The sequence below is a fragment of the Syngnathus acus genome, chromosome 4, assembly GCF_901709675.1.
Source record: "Syngnathus acus chromosome 4, fSynAcu1.2, whole genome shotgun sequence".
Taxonomy (NCBI): domain Eukaryota; kingdom Metazoa; phylum Chordata; class Actinopteri; order Syngnathiformes; family Syngnathidae; genus Syngnathus; species Syngnathus acus.
Window position 1 is genome coordinate 4,995,497 of NC_051090.1, and position 22,833 is coordinate 5,018,329.

The window sequence follows — 22,833 nt, forward strand, 5'->3', positions numbered from 1 at the left end:
GATATTGTCAAGTATTCGTATGATCCCGCAAGCTACTTAAGAGCATTATTCACGCTTCGTCTTTGTCTGCAGCCCTTCACCCCTTCCTCCCCACTCTTTAATGCTAACGCTGGATTTATTAGGCTTAAGGAATAGCCGGCACTTCTTCCTCAAAGGGGATCACACATTAAGTGTAGATCAAAAGATACGCTCTTAAAAACACAGACTAACGCCTCGTGCAAAACACTTACTCGTTCCTTTAAGTGGTATGATTCTTTGCCTTTTTAATCAGCCTTTTGTTTCACGTTACAGTGTAATTCCCGCACAGCAAAGCTATTTGTTATGGTTATGTGAGGGGGGGGTGCATATCTGCTTTGGAAGTTGTCTGTTTTGAGTGGAATATAGAAAGAAAAGAGGAGGCGGAGATGTAGTTTCAAGTTTTTTTGTTCTTTGACATGAAACAGTGACACGGCTGCAGGGAAAGTGTCCGCTTTTGCACAAAACACCAGCTTTTTGCCTTTTCTTCTTCTGGCACTGATATCAAACGCTCGCTGCAGCTTGCTGGTTTTTCCTCAGATGCTCCAGATCACAGTTTTTTTTTTTTATCAAAGGTCATTCCAGTTCTAATAAAGCCCTCCAAAGGTCATATTTATATATATATATATATATATATATATAGTTTACTCAGTTTACTTACTATTGCAGATAGGAAGATACGCTCTAAGGTTTATTCAATGTGCTATATTGTCATATGAGAATCACCAATATAATATTTTTTCATCATTAATTCCCATTAATTCCCATGGGCCACATATGGCCCACGGGCCGCAGATTTCCCACCGCCACTTTCCAATGGTGGGAAACATGTATCAGTCTGAATAAAATGTCCAGTCGTCTTTTGCTTAATGAACCCCAGCAAGCACCCAAACAAGCACCCACCCGCCTGACCCATCCTTTAACCACCCACCCCGCTCCCACAGTGGAAATCCCGCCCTCCACACCCGATAGAGCACCCGTTGCTAGGCGACAGAGGGAGAGATGGATTGAGGAGACACAGTCAATCAATTCTGCAGAGAGAGAGAAAAAAGAGGGGAGGGGGGGTTAGAGGAGGCTCAAGATGGTCTCCTCACAAGCATCCATCTTTGTTAGCGGCGCCGCACCTCCAAAGATAAATAAAATAAATGCATCTATGCAGCTGTCCACCCTTCCATCTCGGTCTCACGCTTGTTTTTTTTAATACTTCTATCACGAGAAACGACAACGGGCATGTTGTGATTAACAAACCCCTCGCTGCACTTGCATTGTGTGTCGGCCGCTCTCCATTAGTCAGCGTAGCCCACGCACACACATGCAGATGCCCTGCAATGTACCACATGCCCCTCTTTCTCTCACTGGATATGTGTGTGCGCGTGTGTGCGTGTGCGTGCACGCTCAGCAGCGGGTGTTGAGCTCATCGACTGAGTATTGATCCCAGCACTCACCTCCCTGCAGTCAGCTCTTGTCCTACATAGCATGCCCTGTCTGATTTCTCCCCTAATGGCTTTTATCCAGCTCCAATCTTTATTTAAACTGAAAAGTAGGAATTAGCACCCACTTCTGTCCAAGTCTCTCTCTTGCTTAGCGTTTTGCTGCTTTCTTCTTTTTTTAAACGGCACATCATCATCCAGCCTGAGTAAAATATCTGCAGTGAATCTTCTCTCTGAATATTTAGTTCCTGGACACTTCATTAGGTACACTCGTAAAAGCTCATTTATTTTGATTTTCAATTTTTGGCAATATGTACTGTCAAAGTACCTTATTTTTTTTTTTACAAAATAATACGTTCAGCACATAATGATAATAATAATAATAATAATCCTTGTAAGTATTATGTGTTAGCATTAAGCTAGCTGATGCTATTTGGTTGCTCCAAATATGAATTTGAAAATCTTTTCAATTTGGAAATTGGGGGAATGCTTGTTCCGTTCTCTTTCTTCTCCCCATTCCAATGTGCTGCCAATACAGCAAGAAGACAGCCATTACTCATCCATATCAGCTGCTTACACCCTTCACCTTTTTATCGTTATGGCAACGTCTCCTCCCGCCATCGAGCGTCATTTATTCTGCCCCGACGACTTTTCGTATCGACGTGCCTTTGCGACCAAACGATGCCCCTCCCACCCCCGCATGGAGTTGAGGGGAAGTGTGTCGGGGGGGGGGGGGACCCCCCTCGCTGTGCCATCATCCGTTTTCGATGGCCGTTTTGATTTGTTGTTCGCGAAGGGAAGTGACTGACCAAGAGAGAGCAGAGCAACTCTTATCTAGACCCGGCAGGAATAAGACACATCACGCTATCTGTGCTGGCACACACAATGGGGATTAATTGATCCCCTAATACCGTAGCTAAATCAATAGCGACCTAGCATTCTTCTTTAGTAGCCAATCGCGCGCCGTCTCTGTGGCCGCGGGTTGACGGACAGTATTGCAGAGGTGAAGCCGACAGGAGGAGTCCATCGGAAGGCCGGGAGCCAAGGCTGCGGCCTTCCTCTCCGAGCACAAATATGGACTCGGGAGGTATTTATAGCACGACTTTGTTGGTGCTGTGCAGACGCTCTTACAGAACAATACTTAAACTATAAGAATTTGGAATCCAGTGAGTATCGGTTCATTTTGTTACACTCCACCTTATCTGCAGCCGGCTTGGATTCATCTCCATTAGACTCTCCCGTCTCCCATCCTTCTCTCCCTCCCGCCCGCCCAATCGTTCCCGCACCAGCCAGAACCTTGGCATGGTCGAGCTTTCCCACCAACACTTTTTTCACTCACACGAGCTCGTATAATAACAGGCTAAAAATATGCCTTCGCTTCTGTTTTTTTTTTTTTCCCCCCCTCTCTCTTCCTTGCAGTATTGATTTTGCCCAAAGCATTGTCTATGGCGAGAGAAAGAGAGAGAGAGAGCTGGAGAGACAAATGAAGTAGGAAACAACTAGAAAACAAATTACTTTCTACACACCAATGGGTGACAAATTAAAGGAGAAAACGATCTAAGTGAGAAAAAGACGGAATATTGTAATTGGGGTTGAATCTGAAAATATAAATAAATAAAAGAACATTGAGTTTTTGATTGAATGTGAAGAAACTCAAACTCATTTTTCAACACCAATTTGACGTATTTGCTCAGGTGCGGCATTTCACATTGCGAATGAAATGATCTAGAAGATCCTGCAGGGTTAATTCACACACTTAGCTACTATTTTATTTTGCAGTACATCCTCTCAACTGGACGTCACAGTGCACCAAAACACTCTCACGCAGAATGATTCAATAATAAGCCAGTGCAATGAAAGAAAGCCTTTACTATGGCAAATATGTTCCAAATGCAGCTTTTCAGAGAAAATGGTTGGGTTCTTTTGGCACTGGTGTGTAATGGGAATGGAGAGAGCTGATCAATAAGGGTATTGATTGCTGCTGGCTTGAGTCTGGGGAATTGAGAGTGAGAATGGGAAGGGGGGGGGGGGGAGGAGTCGAAGTAGAAGGTGGTGTGGGGGTTGGCTACCAGGTTGAATTTTTTGAAATGCTCTGTTGCAAAGATGACAAATAGTCGCTTTGAAAGGAGGGAGACAAAGACGCTGGTCAGTCATTTTGGGGAATCAACAACAACTAGGAAAACAATTTATGTCAACAGTGCTTTGAGAAATGCACTTTGAAAACATCAAGAGTTGTTTTTTGGGGGGTTTTATCCTCGCAAGTACTAAATGCAGTCTGAATTGTGCAAGTATGTTGAAACAATTTTAAAAAAAAGTAGTGTAGTGGTTCACATAGTTGACTTCCATACGGTGGGATGAGATCATAGTTTGAATTATACTTCCACTCCGGCCAATCCTTCAAACTGATATTACATTTGCCCTCATCAAATCCAAGATCAATTCTCATTTACAAAAAATATGCATCTAATAACTTCACCTTCATTTTATGCCAATAGCATTTTTTTTCCCTTCATTCCAGACCATCCTCTGCAGTGTTTATCTTTATAGTCACCCACATAAACCTCAGACATAAACCCGAGCTGTGAGTGGAGTCAAACCATCAAATCTGCGCTGGGTATAAATGAGATATAATAAAGTTGAAGCCTAAATAAAGCTCAGGCGGGCTTTGTTTTCCTGCCGCCCTCGGCCGGGCACCGTCTGCTTACTAATGCTAAAAAGCTCACTTTCAGTTTGGGCACAAGTTTAGGATGGAAAGCAGACAAATGATTAAATTAAGGAGAGAAGACATGTTGGATTCCACTCTATTTTCTTGAGACTAAAGTTTAAAAACAACAGAAGATGAAAAATCAAACAAAAGAAGAGAACATTTTCAAAATAATAAGACACTAAAATGAGTCCAATGCTGTGTTCAATGTCAAGAAATACATTTTTTGAGATGTTTGAAGAGTGACTGGCTGACTCCAAAATCAAATATATCACTCACCTGACACGCAACGGTCGAACCAATAAAAAATGTCTATGAGAATAACTATTTGAATGACTCCAGATCACCACAAGGATCTGCCAGAGTCCATTTTGTTAGTTTGTGAGTGAAACCAAGTACACGGGGCATCATGCATGTGGGGGCTGTAAACAAGACGTTAGATCGCAGATGCGGTTAGCGCAGCACTCAGTAAACACCCCCTGAGAGGAACCTATCCCTCAGTAAAAATTCAGCTGTAAATAATGTATTGAATGCAAAGTTAAGGTCCGCGGGGAGATATGGATGGGCTCATTACTCTTTTAGTTCGCCGGGCCTTTTACGCCGTCTGCGCGCCTCTCCGCAATCGACTCACCCTCGTTCTGTTTTGATTTAAAGATGCTTTTACCTGCGGATATTGTTGTGGATAGAAGTTTTTTTTTTTTTTCCTACACACGGCCCAGAGTTTTTTTTTTTTTTCTTTTTCAGATGGTGCCACCACCTTGTTGCACGTGTGAGTGTATGCACTGTGTATTATCAGGGGCCCTGCGTCCGGTCCGGGGTGCATTGATCCCCGGAGCAGGATGTCAAACATTTTAACGGCGATTTGGTCTTAGTGCAAGTGGGCCGTTAATGCATTAAAAATCGTTTGGTCCCTAACTGTCCAGAGCAACACAAGAATACCCCCTATTGCTGGAACACACCTCAGCCTCCCCCCCTCCTCCCTCCACCTCCTGTTTCCAGCCACGTCCCTCACATCCTCGGTCTCAATCAATCTTTACGACACCCGGTTGCATCTCGCTAATGTTTCCGGACTTGACCGTATCCCCGCTCAAAAATTCTTAATTAAGCCCGTTCTGTATGTTTACCGTTGGGCAAATGACAACCTGACGGGGGCTAATAAAACAACATTGTCAGGAGCACGGGCGTTGACCTCGGCTTATCTACCTCCATCCTCCATATTTTCTACCTCACAGGCTTTTGGATGGTGGGTTGCTTGGTCCTGTTCAACGTTGTCCATGTGACTATTTGTATAAAGGCAGGGTTGAGGAACCTGTGGCTCGGGGGCCAATTATGGCCTGCCAAAAGCATTTCATCCTACAAACTAGTGGAACTTTTATTAAAAGCCCCAAAATACAAAATTTCCCCATCCATCCATTTTCTGAATTGTTTATGTTGTTTGGAATCACAGAAAGATGAAGCCCATCTTATCAGATTACACCCTGAACTGGTCGCCAGTCAATCACAGGGCAAAGACAGCGACCGATCAACCATATATTATATTTGTACGGCCAAACAAATGAGCAGCTTCATTCTAAAATGGCTGACTTCCTGTTTGTTTTTAATGCACTTTTGTTTCGCTAATTAAGAATGACACCATCTACTGGTCAAGAGTGGAATTACACCAAAAATAAATGCGCATTAGACCAACATGGCAATATTAAGTGTACAAAAATATACATTATAATATATAAAAAATGGTAAATTCTATACTGCCCACACATCAGCAACTTATACAGTAGATACAACACCAAAATACAAAATAGACATTTTGTACATGTTATAAAAAGTGAAAATAGAAAAAAAAGTTCTTCACCCCTGTACCGAGCGTTCAAATGTCATTACGCTCGACACATCTCTGTAACACAAGCTACTGGCTTCTCATCAGCGTTGATTAAGATTCATGCAGCCGTCTTGCCTGCACGTCAACTCTTCCAGCTATGAGTCATGCGCATCAGCATCTCTCTTCATTTGGCTATCGACTGGTGCTGTGTTCTCACATCGGGGCGATCCATAGAACACCGTGCAGCGCCTGTATTATATCTCCATTTCTGTTGGGTTTTGTACAGCCGCTCCCGTGAGTCCGCTTGATGGAGTGGCGGAGAGCCGAGAGATGTTTAAGCAACAAACCGCAATGCCAAATGGAATGACCTTATCATTAAATGATTGCAATATTAAGTCTCCGCTTCATAAATAAAGCAAAACGAGCCCATTTGAAATTAACAAGGGTTCACCGGCAGTTCACGTCATCAAACTGGGAATTCAGTAGACTCATTATTGCACAAGAAAAGGCCAGAAGATACTAACGTGTTCGATAAAATTAAAATGAATTTTACTGAACTTTACTTTGGGTTATTATTCGTGTAACTTTAGCGGCCACAGTCATTTTATCCTAATCATGCAAAAGAGGCTACTTAATATTCTAAATGCAGATATATTTATTTTTGCTGGATAATTGAACTAGAAGATTTTTTTTCGCTCACATTATCATTTTTGAAAGTTACTTATTATTATTTAGGGTCCATTTTCTGAAATATACATTACTGGCCACATTTTTTACATTTACACTCGCAAATTTAACCCAAATCCATTTACTTCCCACACGAATGAAATGTGATGTGCCTACATAGAATACCATTTTCCTCAAAGTGCAGCCAGTAACTCAGCACTTTATTGGCTGTAAAGTCCGTTACAAGGAATTAAGTGAAATGACACACAGACACTGTTTAAGCAGACCTTCTTTTAAAGCAACGTGTTATATAAAATTGACTTTTTAATTGCTTGTATTATAAGTAGTATCTTTCCACTCATTAAATGTGAAATTAAACAACTAAGTCATTTTGGTCGTATTTGTCGTAAAGTCAGCCACCGTGCAACAAACTGGCTCATACTCCAAAAACTCATTTGACTTGTATTCCCAGGCAGACATCTGCTGTATGCAAAAAGGCCTCAGTTTGCAAATGTGTGGACAAGAACTCCTGACACTGCACTCGATGTCGTGTGTGTGTTCGAATGTTGCGTTACATCAGCTGACAGGTGCGAAGCCCCTGTGGGGCGCCGCTGTTGCCGTCTTCCACTTGGCTAAACATGTTCGCCACATCGGAGGTGTAACAAATCCATTCCTGGCTGCCAGACTGAGAAAGCATGTGTGTTTGAGTGTGTGCAGGTGATCACAGTTTGTTTTTTGTTTTTTTCCCCTCAGTGTGAAGTGTCGGCGTCTTTAGAGTGGTTAATAAGAGGGGAGGTTGAGGAGAGTGTCAGGCAGGCTCTGGTGAAGAGTCCTCAAGCCTTTCACTTGTGTGTCGCGTTGACACCTCTTAACCTCGCTCTGTCGTCTCTCTTGCTCACACACACACACACACGCACACACACACACACACACACACACACACACACACACACACACACACACACACACACACACACACACACACACACATCACTCCTATTGACACTTGCCACCTATAGGGCTGCATCCACTGTAGTTATATTTGTCTTACTATACAGCTTTTTTTTTTTCCCAAAAGTGAACAAAATGTGTCTGTCACCGGCTAGTGTAAGTGGCATGGAGGTCAAATGAGAAGAGGTCAGAGTTCACGGTGTAGTGGGTCCTGTTAAAATACCTTTTAGCCTCCTTCAGGGATATTATGTAATGGCTCGGGGAATTAGCTCTGGCTCCGGGTTGGCTGATTTGTGGCGTGTGATATACGTGCCAGATGTTTATTCATTCGGCTTTTTAGGAGAGGGGTCAAGTTGATATGCCTCTTGTTGTTTTAAGGATATGAATTAACACTAAACAACAATTTTGGTCTTTTAGGGCCACCGTACATCCCTTTGTGATTGATATATTTGAGAAAAAATATCCAAGTAGTTGGGCTTAATCAATGTATTGAAAGCATTTGAATATCAATACCACCAAATGCGTTGTCTTCAATCTTTATTTTTAATACAGTGATAATAAGCGTATTAATTTTAATAAGCATCCGTTCGATAGCCTCGGAATGTGAGCGATGGTGGCCCATTTTTGCACGCCATTGATCACTGCCTTTTCTTCCCTCTTTGTCCCTTCTCCTCCACACACATGCACACACACACACACATGCACACACACACACACACGCACACACACTGTAAAATTCATCCTTGGGCAAGCTAACTGCGCGCACCACCTTTTATCAGTCCACAACTGTTAAATTAATAAACTGATATTGACGAGCTATCAGCCCAGGGTGGGGGATAAATAATTTGGGTAACAGAATGTTCAAGTCACATGACTTTAACGCACCATTCTGTAATTATTCCCCACGAGGAACCGTGTAAACAAGCAGAACACACAAGAAGAATCATAAGGTGCATTAATTGCATATTCAAATTTAATTGTTGCTCTATAAGGTCTTTCTAAAACCTTTGTTGCTTCATTTAGCGACAATATTGTGAAAATATATTCGCATCTATAAGTACAGGTATTGATGTCAAAGTCGTTAAATTCTGGAATTTTCCCGTGTGGGACAAATAATAAAACAAATAAGATACTGTTTGTGTAGTTTTCATATAATTTCATCAATAATGCTAAAGACGTACCACACTGAATTTCCCTTTGAAATGTAATTCATTGTAATGATATTACAAATAATACACTATTTTCTTTAATTATTTTATAAATGGTAATTTTTTTTTTTTTAAATATACAAGGTATATTCTAAAGTAGGTTAATGTTTTTCTAGTCTTTGAAACCAAAATGTTGTTCCAGAAGATTGGAGAGGGTACACTTAACCTGCCTATCCATTATTATTTATGTAATGTTCTTTTTTGTGGCATTTTGGTTTAGTGGTGCGCCGCGAGAAAGTTCTAATAAGTTTGGCAAATGTTACATTTTGAAATTGTTGTGTCCGGTGATACGCACAAAGATAGATGAATCCAAATCATAGAAAACTATAAATATCCCAGCATATGAGATACTGAAGCCTTCAAGGCCATGGGAATAAGCGATCATTACGAGCGGCGATCATAATCATCACCGTAGCCAGTGTTAGCCTGGCAGACATCACCGCAGTTTACCCAGAAGGCCGTTGCAGCAGCAGCAAATGCAAATTTATACGATATTGAGCTTTTCTGCTATTTTGCCGTGAGCGAGGAACACACATACACGCACATATACGCACACACTACCTGCTGAAGTGCAATGTGTGACTCAGTCAGATGAATTTCCTGCAAATGATGGAGAAAAAAAAAAAAAAGGGTAGGGGTGGGGCGAGTGCAAATCATGGAAGTGCTCCTGTCTCCCTCCGGCCATTGCTGACCTTTCGCCCCCCTAGCCATGGTCCTAAATGTCAGAGGTCACCCAACGGGGTCAGCAGGGAGTAGCACTGGCTGAAGATGTATCGCCATGGCAACACTCAGGCCATAAGAGATGGGGAGTTGGAAGGGTTTTTTTGCCTCATGGACTGAAATTTCTCTAACACACACATGCGTATGGTTCGAAATTGCAAAAAAAAATTTCTACCAGCGGGAGTCTGGAAGCTGGGTTGAATTCAAACTTTCATTTTGTGGTAACTCAAAATATAAGTAAATCTGCAGCCAGTATGGCAACTCCACTTGGACAAATTACATCACACAGTCACGAACACCCACATTTAGATCAGATTTTATTAGTTCTTAGTCTCAAATTTTTTTTTATATAAATTGGGCTAAAGTGCTAATACGCATTTTCCTTGATGACGGTGGCTGTCTCCTCTCCTATATTTTTAAATTAAAAATATATATAATTATAAAACAAAAAGTCCGAATATGCTGAACCGCGAGAATAGAGCGGCCCACTTTAATAGCTTTCATGTGTTTTAGAGAAGAGGCCCAGATTTCACTCTGATTTTTTTATTTTAGCATGTATAGCGTACAATTTGGGACGTTTTTATTGCTCGAGAGGTTAGAAAACACAAATAACGAGCATTTTTCCTTGTACCTGTGTTGCGGACCTCAGACGTACCCAATCTTGTGTCCGGCATCACTGAACGACATTTGCTTGCATCTAGCGACATCTAGTGGCTGGATGAGATTTTGCGTGCATTCTGTTCGATGCATGAGGAATCGGGAGAGACGGAAGAGGAGGAGATAAGGTGTGGAGGGGAAGCCCACGAGACTTGCGTTTATCCCGAGGGAGCTCCTCCGGTCGATGGCTCGTCCCACCATATGTCTGATCACAGCTGTCAATCAACAGGTCAAGGCGGCTCGTGGGGATGCAGGCCACTGCAGGGAGATCAAACAACGGACCTGAGGGATGCCAGATACAGATGGAAGGAGAAAAAAGGCAATAAAACATTGCCTCAAAGATGGTAACGATGCACTGGGAGGCAAATTATTGTTAACAGTAATCTGCAGAATAGGCGCCTCGCATTGCCATCGATTGACTATTAAAGGGTCTTTGAAGGGAGACGCGCTATTGTTCATGGCGGGACATGAGGAGAAAATAGCAGCTGCGTGGTTGGTTGGTTGGTTGGGCTGCTTCTGCTGTGTCCTAGAAGCCTTAAATAGTGCTCTGCCTACTTCTTGCATGTAATCATGGTTTCGAATAGACAGGCAATTTCGACTCCTGCTGCCTCTAATATGCCCACTCGTCTTTCTTGGGGGCATCATTTTACACTATTCAGCCATCAGACACTGTTTTTGTGATATGTTTGGATGTGATATTCTTTTCCATCTTAAAAAAAACATTTTATTTTAATATGAACTGTAAATTAAAAATCCTTGCCTATTTGAGATACTGTTCCTTCTGTTAGTCCCACAATGGGAAAGTTTGCCTTTTTTTACACTGTATAACAATAATTGTAATAATTTATGGGAATATATTCAAACCACATATTCTAATATGATACGTTTAATTGTTTTAAAATTAGAAATAGTACCTCATGGTACCTGGTTTTGTCAATTTTGGGGCCTTCTCACGTGTGGTCAAACTGGAGGAAAATCAGCCTTGGAATGCTGCGCATTCAAAGACGGCCATAATGTTTCATCGCCATCGCAGCGGGGTTGATCTTCTTAGCTCACTCTCTGCTAATCAGGAACATCTTTGGGCACTAATCTATGCACCCCCTGCACCCTTCCGCCCATTTTATTAGATTAACAAAATAGCAGAAACACACACACACACACCTCGTGACCTCATTTGCCTTGAAATGTAGTTACACATTGTTTGAAATGTGTTAAACGTCCTCTAAGGCTCTACGAGCATGTTAAAAAAATCAAAAGAGATATAACATGCAAACTATAATTGCAGCAGGGGATGTGTAGTGCGTTTGTAAAATCGCTTCAAGGATGCACTGGTTTGCTCTGATCGTTCAGAACGTGCCAGTGGCTTATTCAGAGTGCACCAAAAAAGTAGTGCCAAGGTGCAGTACAGATGGAAACAGAGATGGAAATAATTCAAGCACAAGCTGCTAATTATTTTGTAACATAGGCTGCATTAGAAAATTAATAGGAGGCCGAAAACCTCTTCTAACTATGGAGATTTTTTTTTTTTTTAGTATTGTGTGTGTGTGCGTGTGTGTGTGTTCGTGTGTGTGTACACACAGCAAACATATGCAACCAAATTAAAGCCTTAAAGCTGGTGAATTGAAGAGGATTTGAAGCGGAGAGCAATTCATGGGAATTAAGCAAATTAGGTCTCCAATTAGCACTTAACATTGAATAGGGAGATTTGGTAGACCGACAAGACCTCCCAACCCCCAACAAAAAAAAATTAATTAGCCAGATTTGATGAGCATCATAATTCACGGTCATCATAACATCACACATTTTGCTCTTTCCTTCCAAATCCCTCGTTCATGCTTCTATGATCAAATTTCACCCAAAATATTGCCTTATTGGAATATTTGATTATTCGCCGTGACAAACAAAGTTGACAAAAGTCAACGCGTAACCTTTAATCCTCTTAGGCAACGTGGATGTAAATACCAAGCACAGCCAGTCTGAGAGGAATTTCACTATTGATAATAAAATAGACATCAGTATTGCAAAGCTTCTTTTAATTAACAGTGGACTTTGTTAGCTAAAAAAAAATGTGATCAGATTTTCAGCCCATTACATGTGATTGAGATTTGCCAGAGTGTCTTTGTCTTGGTGAAGCAGCATGTGGCTCATCGGCCAAAGTTGTGTATGTTCTCCCCATTACAATGAACAATTCTTGGTGTTTCCTATTTATTAGATTAAATTACAACTATTGTCACAATAACCCAGCACGATGTTGTGTTTTTGCTTCATATTTCCTCACCCATGAATGAATGACCTCGCCTCTCTCCATCCTTCCCTTTTCTCAGCCCCTTCCCCTCTTTCTTCAGCAGTGGTGGTGGATTACGGCGCGTGATAATCTTCCTCTTTCTTGAAACTGCTTGGGATTGCCCAGATTATCCGGCCTCATACACTCAGGAGTCGGCTTTGGAAAGCCCACAGCCCCGGGCCCCTGGCGCCAGCCGCCGATTTGAGTCTCTTATGCGGCAGGAGATTTTGCATCCCGACAGCTTTGGACTAATTAGCATGTGACGCCGGGTGGCGGTGTTAGCAGCGGGCTCACTTTTAGTGCCTTCCTAATACACACGCACACGCACACACACACATAGACGCCCACAATGATCACAACGTGACAATTTGATGTGATTTAATATTGCCTGAACAAAACATTGTATTTGCTTTATTAAAAAAAAAAAAACATTTGTACAGGCAAGTGCAATTGGCTTAATATATTTTCACTTTGGTCATTTATACAAAATTGCATACAGCACTGTGCAAAATTCAAATTTTCCGGGCGCTGCATCTTTAATTGGTTCATGATCTGTACTAGTTATTATTACATTATTTCAAATTAAATACCATAATTGTTTGACAACTTCTAAAACTTCCCATTCCAACAGGAAGACAACTTCACATATTTGCCTTTCAAGTTTTTTGAAATTCTTTGGTGTGCTGCAGTAGATCGGTTTCTTTAACCGACTCAGAGGAAAAAAAAGAAATCACAGGCTTCACTCTCAAAATCAAATCTTCAACACTATACCAAGAACTGAAGACTGGTCAAATGACATCACGGTATCAGAAAGAAATATTGGAGCAACAATCAAGTCGGAAATTATGCCTCCTTAAATTATCATACAGACCCAAAAAATGTGAGAGAAAATGCAAACTAAACCATTACACCAGAAAATAATTTTAATATTTTAAAAAAGTTACTTTTTACTCGCATTTTGGGTTTAACTTTTGTTTTGTTAGACACGTGAACTTTTTATAAACAAATATCAATAGCGACATAAACAAATCTTAATTTGACATTCCAGTAAATCCAAATTGATCATAATCCCACTAAATTATATTCGTTCATCCTCAAGGTCCAGACACATGCAGGTCAAGGTGAAAGCCTGGTACTTGGACACTGGACCAAGGCCAGTAGAGTCTTGGGGCCAAACAGGGTAACGGGAGCGCACGGGCTTGCGGGCAGCACCAGCAGGACGCTCGCTGGTGGCGGGCTAGTTGATACGACGAGCCGAGGGGCAAGAGCGGGAGCTGCCCCGCCACCCTGCGGACCCTCCGTCGCGTCCTCCGGCAGTGGTAGTCCCCGTTGGAAAAGTCCTTGTAGTTTGACGGATGGACGGCCCAGAAGTGGCCTTTACCGTTTTCGCTTCGTCCGGCTTTGATGAAGCAGTCGTTGAGGGACAGATTGTGTCGCACGCTGTTTCTCCAGTTTTTATCCTGCCATGACACAAGAGTTGACAAAAAGGCCATGGTTAATTCCAAAGGGTGGGCATACGCGAGTTGATCTCCTTTGGGATGTCACCTTGCCCCGTTCTTGGCATGGCTCGCGTGAGGATGGCGTGTCAACACGGGGTATGATCTCGACAAGAGACGACACCCGGCGTTACGTTTTTAGCATGTCAAACTGGGCGATCAAGCGTAATCCAATAGACCAGTCTTCAATCTGCCACACCGCCTAGCGCACCTGCTAAAGGCGGGAAGCAGTTTGCAACCTAGCAACCGGATTACATTATTTGCCAATTTGCCAACAATGGGATCGCGCTTAATTGTTTAACCACTCAAGACAGATTACTCGAGCCAAGTAGGTCGCTTTGTTTGCGAAAATGGCCCAACAACAACTTTACGTCTATCGTCTGAAGCTTGTTTAACGAAATTCTCCGAGACGCCAGATCATCAGGTGTCAATGATTATTTCCGATTAATGTTATCGCGTCGTATGGTGATTCCACTAGACGGCAGAAGAAATCCATTCAAGCAACAGATGAAGTCATTTCACACATTTGAAATCGAGATATCATTCTGGCATCGCTTTGGCGTTTTTCGTTGTGATATTTTTCGAACAAAAAGTTTCTGAAAGAATAACGACGAGGTAGGAGTGGAAGATACCTTGCTCTTGAAGTAAGGGTAGTGGTCCATGATCCACTGATAGATGTCGCACAACAGCAACTTCTTCTGCTCCGACGCCAGGATGGCCTTGGAGATGAGCGCGATGTACGACTGGTTGGGTTTTTCGTCGCATATGGCGGCAGCGCTCACGTCCTCCTCCCCCTCCTCTCGTCGTTCTCCATCCCCCTCCTCTCTTCTGACGTCCCTTTCTCCGGTCTCTGCTGACCTCTCCTGTACGGCGACCACCTTTCTGGGTTTGTGACCATCGAGCGACCTCCGGTCATCCTTCGGTTCAGAATCTTTGGCTCCCTTATTGAACAGGAGGTAGTCGATGGTGAAGCTCAGCCCGAGTCGCTCTCTGCCGCTCTTGTCCTCCGTCGTCGTCTCCGGTGTTAAATAACTAGCACTCATGACTGACAACTCGTTGGTTACCTTTCAGCTGATAGGTTGAAATTTCTCTCCGGACTTTGGAGAAGTTTTTACAGCATGGCCCGATCGATGGTTCACCCTTGGCTGCTCTCGTCCGAGTCGTAGCGTTGACAAGATTACAGATAAAGATGAGCTTCTCAACTGTCGTTAACCTTGATGCGCTCATCGGCGACACGATCTCAATCGCGTGCAAAATGACGTCAGTCCGTAAAGGTTAAACGCGGCGGGCTTTTTTTGAAACACCAAATTTTTTAACCAAGCGTCGAGACCTCTTCGGTTAGCCTGACTTTCCACAATCCTCCTAAATCAAAGTTGGGCTTCACACTATTTATATGACCACAAATTGATCCCTCACAGAAAGGGGCAAAGGAGGCACAAGGGAGGTCGAGGTAGGGGGTCTCAATTTAGGCGGATTATTTTTATTAACCTAAGTAAATCTGTGTAATTACGGGAGATTAAACACTCAGGACTGTGCGAGACACGGAGCACCGGGGATGCATGCTGTAGAGTCAAAGGCCCTTTAGATGCCACTGTTATCCTGTTAAAGTTGTTTTGGCCAGTTGGGGAGGCCGTCCAAAGACTTACTGCAATTACATTGGAGCAGTAATTAAACTTTTTCCACCATTAATGTGACTTACGAGCTGTGCAACTACTTGGACAAAACTATGGAATCTTTTCAAGAGGAGGAAATCTAAAAAATAAAAAAATAAGGTGATGGTCGTCTTTAGACTTAACTTCTACTTTTAAGTAAGTACGTACTCTTTATTGGGTACTAGTTAAATAGGTTGATAAGATATTATTTTTGTATTGCATTTAGTTTTTTTCCCTCATTGAGTTTTTTTATTTATACGTCTGTAATCTTTCACTCAGTCAATAAATTATGTCCCTACCTATATTTCCCGTAAGTGTTGGTTGTTTATTTTTATTTCTTCTATTAACTGTGTGTGTATTCAACCATGTGAAGCACTTTGTGAGTGCTTTTGGTGAGAAGTGCTGTATAAACACAAAATAATAATCTATATGTACTTATTATATTTGTCTCTATTTAGTCAAAGTCAAAGTCAGCTTTATTGTCAATCCCTTCATATGTCAAGACACACAAAGAAACCGAAATTCCGTTTCCTCCATCCCACGGTGACGAGACATACAAGTAGGCGACACAAAACAAAAACAAGAAGGCTCAAACCATAAATAATAAATAATAAATAAAATAAAATAAAATAAAATGAGCGATTTATTTGAAGAGTTGTAAAATGCACAATTCTGCGTTTGACCTGCATTCATCACCACTATTTTCTGGCAAATTGTAACTGTGCAGAAAATTTACTGTGTCGGTTTAACTCGAGGGAGGAATTGGACTATGTTGCCCTCTTCTGTTTCAAATGAGGAACACAAAGTGTCCTTTAAGGCCAATTTTAGTCCGTCTGTTGCCTGTATAACCTTGGTAATGGTCAATAACTTTCGTAAGAACTGCAAACGATAAAGAAATTGAATGTACAAGTGGATATGATGAGCAAAGTGATGAGAAACAAAGGACTTGGTCACGCTCTATTGTGTCAGCGTCACACCTTTGAATGAAGAGCGTTACTTTATTGGCATATTTTAACGTGGAGTGGGCGGAAAAACAAATCACAGGGCGTAATGACACAATATTGCTATTCAATCAATTGATCAGCGGCGCTCGAGGGGAGTATCTTTGCCACATGCTGTCGGAAAACCAGGAGTGGATCATAAAAGGGAGTGGATAACAATTCGATTTTCTCAATGAATCTCTTTTTTGGGAGCAAATATGACACCGCGTGGAATGTGAGTTTGGGCACCGCCTGGCAACGTGTCGGCATTGGAGAATAAATATGATATTGCCGATTTTTTACATGTTGGCCGCGTTGCAGACAAAGCACCGAGTGCACATTTCCACAGCCCGGAGTGGATTCTTTAGTTCGGACGGGATTCCGTCGCACCACGCGACCTGATCCACTTGACATCCCGCGGTTTACATTCAGGATGGATTTAAAGTCAAGCTGCGGCTCTATTTGAGCAAACCGCGACATTATAAACACGTATAACCGTGAATATTTGAATGTTGTCACTGGTTGCGTTACGAGTGGACACCGGGGCCTAATTTGGAATAGAGACCCGTCTCTTAGTATTTTTAAAAAAAGTTACACTGTAACTTTAAAAGACACTGGGTCCACCCATTTAGAAAGGAGCGCTCCGGGTCCAGGCGAGTACCACTCAGCGATTGGCCGAGAGGAACTGTCTGTCAACAATAATTCGCACCCCATTGGTGAAACACTAGCAGTCGGCTGGGACTCTCGCGGTACTGCTGCGTGAAGATGGCGGCCGAACTGGTGGAGGCGATGGCAAGTAGAGCCTCATTCGCTTTAATTCAATAGGAAGCCGGGCGCGGGAGTGTATGTCGATCACCCGGCGCCGACGCCGAGTGTCACGGCGGCTTTGTGTAAAAACGACATAAAAGCGCGTACTGTCACGAATGTGGCGTAATAGGGTCGCGGCGAAAGCGACTAGCCTCTTCTGCTAACGTCGCTTTCTACCCAGTTAACTTAGCAAGCACGAAGGGTTAGCTTCCTAGCATCACGCTGCCTCCAAAGAAGACGCCGAAAATGAATGATGGCCATGATAGCGCACTTGAGGTCGTCTGTGCAATCTCATTTTTATACGTTTATAATCGCTTGTCGCTAATATTATCTCTTGTGTTACGCGCTTAGTTTGGCCAGCTATGCACCTGTCAAAACGCTCGCTTGCCATGATTGAGAACCGAAAAGGCAGTTTTCTCATCACAGCTAGCCGGCTAGCAGCGCAGCTTACATAGATAATGTTTAAATGAGGGCGCATTGGAACGGAACTAACTTAGTGTTCCTTTCTTGTCAAATAGAACAACCATATGATGTATTTACAACTTGTTGTCAGTGTTTTAACATTGTTTACCTACCGCTGTTGAGTTAGCATTGCCTATGCTAATGTCTTTCATGTAAACATCGGTAATACTTTTTACATACTCATGCGGTATTTTTTTAAAATGGGAAACGTACAAAGTACATAATGTCTACATGGTGCCAAGAAAGCTTTTATTAGCACCACATTCGACGTAAGTAACATTACAGTAGGGATATAAACGCGTTTCAGTGGATTGTATGTTGTGTTGGAGGTAAATGAAGTGGCGCATGATTATCTGTCAAGTTCAAGACGTCAGAAGTGCGTTTTAGTGAGTTATTTACTCTATTTTCTTTATATATACAAAATTCATCTGTCCTGTCATGGCCTTAATATATTCGTTCTCGTTGAAAACGTGATCGAGATTTATCCCAAAAAATGTAACAAAATTATTATCACAAGGAATTCTTGTTTTAATTGAATATTTTCTTGTCAATCCAGAATATGGTCAAAAGTTTCCGGGTGTCCGACCTGCAGACACTGCTGGCCTCCATGGGCCGTAGCAAGAGCGGCTTAAAGCAGGATCTGGTGGGCCGGGCGTTGAGGCTGGTCCAGACAGAATACAGCCCCGAGCTGCTCAAGAACGTGCGACAGCTCTACGAGTCGCGCTTCCCCAGAACGTCCGGATGGCTGGCGGCGCGGCGACCGGAGGGCATCCCTGTTTCTTATTCCTCCCTCAATACGGCCCCGTCTGCCACCTCTCAGGGCGTTGAATACATCAACGGCATCTCCAAACCAATGGCCACGGCGGCACCGGAGGTCAAACTGGTGCCGCTGCCCTTCTATCAGACTTTGGAAACACTGCTGCCACCTACAGAGCTCAGTGAGTATGCACTTTCCCCATACGCAGGAGTTAGGCAACTCAAGTTTTGAGACAAGCGTGCACTAGGTGTAGTATGTTGCCCATGAAGTGAATGTTCCTTTCTTTATGACAAGCTGTCTTTCAAGTCTAAAGACATTACAGAGGAAAAAGCCCCTGGCTTTTGTTTATAGACATACGCTATAACTGTTGTTGATGTGTTTTGACAGTTGCCCAGAATAACGAGAAACTGCAAGACAGTCAGTGCATATTTGATTTAACACCAAGTCAAGCAGACCAAATCAGAAACGCAAGGTAGGCATGTGGAGTGTTTCCCCAAATACTTTTTTTTTTTTTTTTTTTTGTGAGCCTGTGGTATAACTCGATGTCTTTGATTATTACAGCGAAATTCGCCCAGGAATTAGATCGATCCAAGTGGTTCTTAGGTAAGAGTAAAGCGCTAATAAATTGTATCACTTAAAATATTCTGAGCCAGCACATACTCATCACTCACTGAAATCAAAATCATTGTAGATTGTTTCATTCTTACACTGGGAACCTTTTCTGTGTTGCAGAATATGTTACACGGACTCCATTGGGGTTCAGGAGGACCAGTACCCTCCCAACATCGCTGTTAAAGTCAACCAGTCTTATTGTCATGTTCCTGTGAGTTCTAGTAAAGTGTGCGACAGAAATATCACTGGCTTTGTTTAAAAAGGAAAAATGCTCACTATTTTTCATTTCTTCTTCAGGGCTACTATCCGTCTAACAAGCCTGGTGTGGAACCCCGCCGGCCTTGTCGCCCTGTGAACATAACTCCTTGGTTGCAACTTTCCACCGTCACCAACAGAATCACTGTCACCTGGGGAAACTTTGGAAAGGTCTGCGTCGAGTTCACGGAAACTTATTTTCTACTGTTCATGGCCGTATACTCATGACTTCGCTTTTCAGCGGTACTCGGTGGCCGTGTACTTAGTGAGGATGTTCACTGCGGCCGACCTTTTCAGCCAGCTCAAACTCTGCTCCGTTGAGAGTGCAGAGCGCTGTCGCGAGCGCAGTGAGTTTTCATCTTTTACTTTTCTATTAATATCTTGCCCAAAATTGTTCGCGATAATGTTTTTTTTTTTTTTATGTGTTTATTTGTAGTTCAAGACAAGTTACGTTTTGACCCGGAGAGTGAGATTGCCACTACAGGTCTTCGGGTTTCGCTCATTTGTCCAGTGAGTTGATGTTGATTTAAAGTTCTCTTCAATGTTTTGCTAATATGACTTTAATTCGTGCACACTTCCTTGTCTCCTCAGCTGGTAAAGATGCGGATCGGCGTGCCGTGTCGAGTTCTAACCTGCGCCCATCTACAGTGTTTCGACGCAGTCTTCTTCCTGCAGATGAATGAGAAGAAGCCCACGTGGACCTGCCCTGTGTGTGACAAGCCGGCTCCCTTTGAGCTGCTCACTATTGACGGGTAAGATGGTGCCCATTTCAAAATCGCTCCAACACTCCTAATATAGTACTTCCCTATACTACTTGGAAATAATAACCCCTTTTTTTTTTCTTTTGGACAACATTTTATCGCCACTGATCTCATTGTCCTACTAAATCAAAAATAGCAAGGGCTCGCTAAGGACCGTATGCATGTTTCAGGTTGATGTCCGAGATCCTGAAAGAGACAAACGAGGATATCGAGGAGATCGAGTACCTGACTGACGGTTCCTGGCAACCCATCACCGACGACAAGGAGAAGGAAAAGGAAAGAGAACGCAGCGACACGCCGGAGTTCTCCATGGTCGATATGTGTAAGTGGAAAACACTTCACATTGCACAGATTTTTCCGGAATGCACTTGAAGTGACACTGAAACTTTGCAGGTGTTCCCGAGACAAACGGCCACTCGCCAGCCCACAGCAGCACCAGCCTGTCAGGCAAATCCGGAGGGGGCGCCACGGCGGGCGTCGTCAGCGGAGGGCCCGCCGCGCCGCCCGGAGGCGTGGTGGTGGATCTGACTCTTGACTCGTCCTCTGAGGAGGAAGGTGGCGGGGGTGGCGGCGGCGACAGCGAGGACACTGAGGACAGCGCCGACAGCCCCGCCACTAAGAGAGGCCGCTACAACTACGACAAGGACTTGGTCACCGCGTACTGACCCCCGCAGCTACTCTTCAACCCCTCCCTCGTCCCCTCTCACGGCTTTGACAAGGAGGGGGTTGAAAGCACGGAAAATGGAACAGTAATACACTAGACACAGTGACCCCCCCTCCCCCTCCTCCCTATCATCAAAAAACATCACAGCCTTTTAGCAGTTCCACACTCGCGTAACAAACCTTCAGTCTAGCGTCGTCAAGATTCCCGTTTGCACTCGACTTGACCACTGGAAGCCGACAACTTTTGGCTCAACATCATCCTGCAGCCAATACTGTACTTCAATGAGAGAATTTCAATGCATTGCCCCCTCCCCTCAACTTCCTACGAACCCCTTTCTTGATTGCTGTCTGACCAGGAAGAAAAAGCTCTCCACAGCACCGTGCATCCGATTTTTGGCACATTTGAGCTGTTTGTGCTACTCAGTTCAAGGTGGAATGGAAGAAAAAAAGAAAAATGGCAAAAGAATAATATGAACGTGATGCAAACCTCTCTTGTGGCATGTTTTTTTTTTTTTTTTTTTTTTGGTTAGAATTTAATTCATTTTAATTTTCAGTGAAGATCATCACTGACCCGGATGTGTGAAAATTTCCATTCCCTTGGTTATTTTATTTTGCCCCTTTTTAGATTGAGAAAAAAAAGAAAAACTACCTCAGTCATTACACTCTCAGCAGACTAATCTGAACGAGTAAAGGACAGACTCTGATGGCCATTTTACACTGGATTTTTCTTTTTTTTTCTATATTTTTAATTACATTATTCTATGCAGGTCATCTTTAGTGGCATCAGCGCTGTTGGCTTGCTTCTACTTTTGAGATCTCACAGGAAATGGTTGAAGTACTGCAGCCTTTAGCTGTACAGTTAGCAGGACAGGCGCTCTGCTCTGCTTGTTCCTCTTTATGCGGAAGTATCTAAATTATTCACAAATGCTGTTATCCTCTCCCACTTTCCTTGCATTTATGTACATTCGATTGCATTGTTCAGTTAATGAACCTTGTGTGTGGTTTGGAGCTTGAGCTGTCTTCATCTTCATGACTTTGCTGTTTTGCAGTGGCTTTCAAATGTCTTGACTAATCCAAACACAAGCAACGTCCTCCACCCGCAATCCTCCAGTTCAACTCTCATAGGACTTTTTAAAATTGGGACCCGGAGCCGTTTGCACACTTTTTGTTTATTACTTTAAAGCCATTGGGTAGTGAGTATTCCTCCAAACACCTGCCACAGCACAAGGACCAGGAATTGGGAACGTTGGACACTCGTTGGGCCTAACAGGGAATGTTGATAACTCGATTTGGATTTTGGTTGTAAAATTAGTTTAATCTGATCTTCCAGCTCGTTTTCTCACCCTCACTCGTTCCTCATAATCTGTCTATCCAGGTTATTCTCGGAAGTCCCCACCGGTGTAGATTTGCTTCTATGGAACTGAGCCAGATGTTTTTTTTTTGGGCGAGTGCGAGGGGCCGGGTGTCTGGTTGTGACTACAGTACGTTGTGGCATCTTTTACGGTAAATGCATAAGGTTGCATGGACAGATGCTTACAATCCATGATGTAAATGTTTTTCTTTTGTTGTCGTTTTTTTATATGTTCATATTAAAAGTCAATAAAATTTAAATGATATTTTATTATTAAGACTCAAATTGCTTCCAGTTGTTCCGACAGGCAAAACCAGAAGGGAAGATGATGTCTGAGGACTTAAAGGGTGTGTGGTTCAATTCCAGATGCTCACTCAGCTTTGAGGATACGATTGTACAATTGAACAATGATGGAATTCTAACAGCTGTTATTGATGTATGGAATTAAAAGTCCAGTTCTCTAAAACGTGGCTGTTTTTTTTGTTGGGATCCAGACACTGTAGTGATATATGTCTTCATGTGATGTGTAATTTTATTGTCTCAATGTTGCAAAAATGTATGTTTATTACCTTCATGTTCAGTT

The 22,833-nt window shown here is 42.8% G+C and overlaps 2 protein-coding genes across 6 annotated transcripts; one reads left to right on the plus strand and one right to left on the minus strand.

Annotated features, from left to right (window-relative positions):
- Positions 1-13,548: 13,548 nt before the first annotated feature.
- On the minus strand, positions 13,549-15,133 carry foxq2 (forkhead box Q2). The gene is made up of 2 exons (XM_037250341.1): positions 14,583-15,133; positions 13,549-13,914 (listed from the first exon to the last, which is right to left on the minus strand). Exons 1-2 carry the CDS (start codon positions 14,991-14,993, stop codon positions 13,549-13,551), a joined length of 777 nt encoding a protein of 258 aa, XP_037106236.1. The 5' UTR covers positions 14,994-15,133.
- Positions 15,134-17,306: 2,173 nt separating this feature from the next.
- pias4a (protein inhibitor of activated STAT, 4a) lies at positions 17,307-22,520 on the plus strand. Of its 5 annotated transcripts, none has more exons than XM_037249999.1 (11): positions 17,307-17,374; positions 18,672-18,789; positions 18,996-19,080; positions 19,170-19,211; positions 19,341-19,431; positions 19,518-19,646; positions 19,717-19,822; positions 19,912-19,985; positions 20,067-20,227; positions 20,407-20,558; positions 20,630-22,520. In XM_037249999.1, the coding sequence occupies exons 1-11, from the start codon at positions 17,348-17,350 to the stop codon at positions 20,899-20,901; spliced, it is 1,257 nt and encodes a 418-aa protein (XP_037105894.1). In that variant the 5' UTR covers positions 17,307-17,347; the 3' UTR covers positions 20,902-22,520. The 5 variants fall into 5 exon arrangements, with proteins under 5 accessions (XP_037105894.1, XP_037105890.1, XP_037105891.1 ...); XM_037249995.1 differs by having other exon boundaries at positions 17,316-17,665; positions 18,408-18,789; XM_037249996.1 differs by having other exon boundaries at positions 17,318-17,374; positions 18,408-18,789.
- The last annotated feature ends 313 nt before the right edge of the window (positions 22,521-22,833 follow it).